Below are 5,282 nucleotides of genomic sequence, written 5' to 3'. Positions count from 1 at the left end.
ATGAGTAAAGTCAAACCCAAAGAAGTGAGACGTGAGAAATCCACACAGATAGAGAATATTTTAAATAGACGAACAGTAAACTTATCTGGCATTCAACTTACGCAGTCGGAAACAAACCTTCTACATAAGGGACTTAACTTTTGCCCAACACCACCGCCACCAGGAAAATATGAAATCAGTAAGGACATTGATGCCTTTGCCCGTAGACTAACCCTTAAGGAATATCACACTCCTGAGAATATAGAAGACGTAATAGACGGCCCTGGATACCAACCATCGATTCTTCAAAAATTGAACCAGAAGGAGCGCAAGGTGTATACTGGACCTTCAAGGGAACCATACCTTAATACATATATTGACAAATTAAGGCAAGAAATCAGTGATGAGACTTTGCACAATCTACGATCTCCACGTAATAATCTAACCAAACGTGAGAGAGCAGCTTTGTTTAGACTAAGCAACAACATGGACATAATCATCAAGCCCGCAGATAAAGGCGGAGCTACGGTCATCATGAATGCAAAGGACTATGTAAAGGAGGCTAAACGCCAACTAGACAATGAAGAATATTACAAGAGAGTAGGAAGAGATCTCACTCTTGAACACGAACAGCTCATAAACCAGTGCTTAGATACACTTATGGACGACGGAGAATTAGAAGAAGAAGTAGCTAAACTCTTAAGACCAGCACAATCAAGGACTCCTATATTCTATATGCTCCCCAAAATACACAAAGTTAACAATCCAGGTAGACCAGTAGTATCCTCCGTGAACAGCCACATGGAGAAGCTATCAGCTTATGTGGACGAATTTTTGAGACCTATAGCAGAAAAGCTACTGTCATACATACAAGATACCACACACTTCATTAAGCGAATACGGAGTTTGGGCAAGTTACCCGAAAAGTGTTACTTAGCAACTCTGGACGTATCAAGCCTATATACGAATATAGACACAGACGAAGGACTCACTATTGTGGAGGAAGAGCTAGGCAAAACGAACCAGAACAAGCCATCACCGATGACATTATCGTGTCTCCTCGAGAAGGTTCTTAAGCTTAACAACTTTACCTTTGGCAATGAACACTACATTCAAATCAAAGGAACAGCCATGGGAACCAGAGTCGCTCCCAACTTTGCAAACGTATACATGGGTAGACTTGAAGAAAGATTCGTGTACCAGAGTGGATGGACCATATCATACTCTGGGTACGCTTTATAGATGATATATTCCTTATCTGGAAAAGTGATAAAGACTCTTTGATTAATTTCATAAATTACCTTAACAGTGTAGCACCCTCAATCAAGTTTACACACGAAATCTCTGCACATTCAGTGAATTTCCTTGATACGACCGTTCTAAAGGACAATCAAGGCAACATCAGTACAGATGTTTATCAGAAACCAACTGATACTCATCCATACCTCCATTGGACATCAGCACATCCACCTCATCTGAAACGGAGCATCCCATACAGTCAAGCCTTGAGGTTGAGGCGAATATGCTCTTCAACAGACACATTGAAGAAACGAATCCTGGAATATTCGGATTTCTTTGTAGTGTGTGGTTATGCACAACGCAAAGTTCTCCACGAAATGCAGAAAGTGCTAACATTGACTCAAGAGGAATGTTTACAGACCAAAGAACGTGAACCAACAGATCGAATTCCTCTGGTTACTACATTCAACCCCCATACCACATTTAGAAATTGCTAAACGAAATTGGAACTTTCTCAAATCAAAAGAAAGATTATCACTCATCTTCAACAAGCCACCTTTAGTAGCCTACCGACGACCGAAAAGTCTACGAGACAGACTTGTTCGTTCAAGATTTGTAAATGAAACACCTCAGAATTTGATACCAAAGGGATGTAGAGCATGTGAAAGAACGAAGTGTAGTTGGTGTAAAAAGATCAACCAGACCACAACTTTCACCAGTCCCAATAACAACAAGACCTATACCATATTTCATACAGTGGACTGCCAATCGTCATGGATCATTTACATAATCGAGTGCAACATTTGCAAACTTCAATACATTGGCAAAAGCGAAACTGCATTTAACGTACGGTTAAACAATCACAGAAACCATATTAAAAAGGGAGTGAGTAGCTGCGAACTCACGGAACACTTTTTACATAACAAACGAGCTCACGACTTTAACAATAATGTTACCATAACCATTATAGAGCAAATCCGAAAAGATCATTTAGAGACTGACAAAAAGAAAGAAGTCCTTAGAGAAAGAGAGATTTTTTGGCAAAGAACATTAAACTCCCTTCAGCCATATGGACTAAACAAAAGAACTGGATAAAGCTTTTACGCGAAAACCTTTATAAAGTTTTAGGTACATAAATTGTTTATAACATACGTTATTAAGGTTTTAAAACTGTTAACCAATTAGAAACACTAATTGTTTACGAGAGATTTTACTCAGCATTTAATTAAGCAACATGCACTGTACTACGTCACACAATTAACCAATTACGACTCTGTAACAATTGCATGTTAAGGCCCCTGAGGAAGGCAAATGCCGAAACGCGTCGGGTCTTGAATAAAGCGTTGAAAACGGAAGCACATTCTCCATTGTGCAAATTATATATATATATATATATATATATATATATATATATATATAGATAGATATACATATTGAGATAGGAAAAAACAAAGAGACTACACTCTCATCCTGACAAGCTTGTTTCATGATTAACTCACTCTTCAGGAGATTTTAGTGAAAGAATATTTGTAACTATTGTTAATATGTGACCCTCTATGGGAAAACAGACGCTAACACTTTTCTGTTAAATGGTCTAGAAAAATGGTTTTAAATGAATACTAAATGGCTAACTCAAGCATTTTAAATGGTTTCCATAACTACTTAAATGGATGGCAAAAAATTTAAATGGTTGACCAAAGTCCAAAGATGTATAGCTTAGGCCTTCAAACAGTTGACCAAAAGTAAAAATGATTTGCACGAAACATTAAACAGTTTACAAAGTCCAAAAACGGACAGCTCAAACTGTTAAATGGTAAACCAAAAATAAAAACGGTTAGCTTGAAACGTGAAACTATTGATCAAAGTCCAAAAGCAGTCAGCTTAAACTGAGAAATGGTTGACCAAAATCAACAAACGAGATCTTTTCCAGAAAAACTTCCCTTGAAGCAAAAACATCAAGCATAAAAATTTGAAAAATGATAACTGGAGTGGTAGGTGCTGGTGGGGTTGAAGGCACTGGGTCAAACACTTCCATGGGATCATTGCTATAGGGTATGAAAGCCTTGAGGTCGATAGTTGGCAGGTTATCGGTCTGAGGAAGATGATCAAAATTTACTCCTGGATCACTGAACTAGCAAGTAGGAATATTCACCTGTTAGTTTCAGATCAATGACATTAAACAGGTTCAAATTCCAGTTCTGGTGATGCAAGCAAAGATGTTCTGGATCCTAGCATGATTTTTCTAACAGGTCCATTTTGAATCTTGGAATTTTGATGTGATAAGGGAAATTGGAAGAACTTATCAAAATAACCCCCACATGTAATTTGCAATTAGTTATATTGACATCTTTGAAGCAGAAAATGAGGTTGTGGTATTTTTGTGATGTTTCTTCGTATGTTTTTTAAAATTCAGATTAACATTGATCATTGTGCTTACCTTTCAGACACTTTCTTGTACTTTGTTATGCACAGCTTCCGCAACATTGTCATGCTGGGTATTGTTGAGTTGTCCCTTAAGTGTTGCACATTCAGCCTCCTTGGCAGCTAACTGCTGCTTTACGGCCTCCAAATCTTTGTCTGTGGTCATGATGCTTTTCACCTTCTTGTTGGCTCGATTACTTGCCCACACAACCTCCCTCTTTTTCTACTCAGTCATAAATGCACCATATGCATCAGCACAAGTCGCTGGTCCTTCCCAGGAATGAAAGCATCAAACACGAAGAAATTCCAAATGTAAGCCCCCACCCCCCCTGAAAAGAAAAAATGATAGGCATTTCTGACGACTTCAGATTCATTCAATTGACTTGGACAACAATCAACCTTGGAAGGAGTAATTTCAACTATGTCTTGTATGCATCAATTTTTTATTACGTGCCTTATTTAAGTTTATGTAACAGTTCAGATTATGTGTAACATTTGAGGTTTGCGAATCAGCAGCCATTAGAAGTCTGCAAACTGACCATTGATGAAATGACTATAGTTCCTTACACAGCTCAAATCAATCCTATGCATGAAACATAATTCACTTTGATTCAGCCCAAGTTCTCTATTATTTAATGGACAATTAAATGGTGTTGTGAACCAGTGGAATTTTTTTTACCAAAATCATCACTACCTTATTATCTTGTAAGTACAGATGAATGGTAATGACCTTCCTTGTCTTTCAACTGAGTGATCTGGTTCTAGCCCCTCTCAATCTCACTGTGCGATAACCTAATTTTCTGAGCTAAATAAATTGTCTATGAGAAACAACTCAAAACTATGACTCCAGACCCAAGACTGTAAACAAGATCAGGCACACTGTTCTGATCAAACAAGATCAATGGAAGGATCATGGTCAAATAAATGGCTTCATTGGCTCTCGATGCTACACCTTTGGACAAACGGATATTTTAACTTATTTGTCCTAGGATGCAATGATTACTTGCTTTCTATGATCACGGAAAAGATAGGACCAAAATCAGATAAAGTCATTCTGCATTTCAAGAACTGGCGAGTATCAAGCAAATGTAAGAATGATACTTCAAACTGCTCCCAACAGAGTGATAAACAAACAGTTTAAAGTTTTCCTGAGAACATTAAATGGATAAGTTCTTTTTTTCAAACAGATAAGCAAACCATTTAAAAATTTTTGCAGGTAAGACAAGGAATCTGTGTCTGATGTTGGTGCTGACATTTTTTGCTGAATGGAGAGTTGTACCAGAGTATGTTGTCCCGTTTTCTGTGTTTATGTTTGTTAGTAATAGATGGTTTGTAGTACTGGTATCCGCATTCATCAAGTGCTTTTTGGTATGGACAGGTGGCTCAGTCAAGATTCTTTGTGGGAAGAAAGGTATGAGAGTCATTTGTTGATGCTGGTGGGTATGTTCTCAGTGGTGATTGATGGATGGTTGCTGTCATGGTAGATATACTGCAGTATGATGTTAGCCTTAATGAAGGCTGGTAGGTGCTTTTGTTTAGGTTAAAAGTGATGCCTAGAAATTTGATGGTCTTATTGTTGGCTTCGATGGTGATCCATAGCCCACTTTGATGAAAGATTCTGTGTATGTCCTCTTTGATGTTCT

The 5,282-nt window shown here is 37.9% G+C and overlaps 1 protein-coding gene and 1 pseudogene across 1 annotated transcript; both read left to right on the top strand.

The window, feature by feature from the left end:
• Positions 1 to 1,221, top strand: LOC136280362 (uncharacterized). Its single transcript, XM_066165372.1, has one exon. It carries the CDS (start codon positions 1 to 3, stop codon positions 1,219 to 1,221), a length of 1,221 nt encoding a protein of 406 aa, XP_066021469.1.
• Positions 1,222 to 1,595: 374 nt separating this feature from the next.
• LOC131771704 (uncharacterized) lies at positions 1,596 to 2,313 on the top strand (annotated as a pseudogene).
• The last annotated feature ends 2,969 nt before the right edge of the window (positions 2,314 to 5,282 follow it).

This window comes from Pocillopora verrucosa, chromosome 4 (assembly GCF_036669915.1).
Source record: "Pocillopora verrucosa isolate sample1 chromosome 4, ASM3666991v2, whole genome shotgun sequence".
NCBI lineage: Eukaryota > Metazoa > Cnidaria > Anthozoa > Scleractinia > Pocilloporidae > Pocillopora > Pocillopora verrucosa.
Note: the sequence above shows the minus strand (reverse complement) of the source record. Positions and strands in the feature narration are given on the sequence as shown.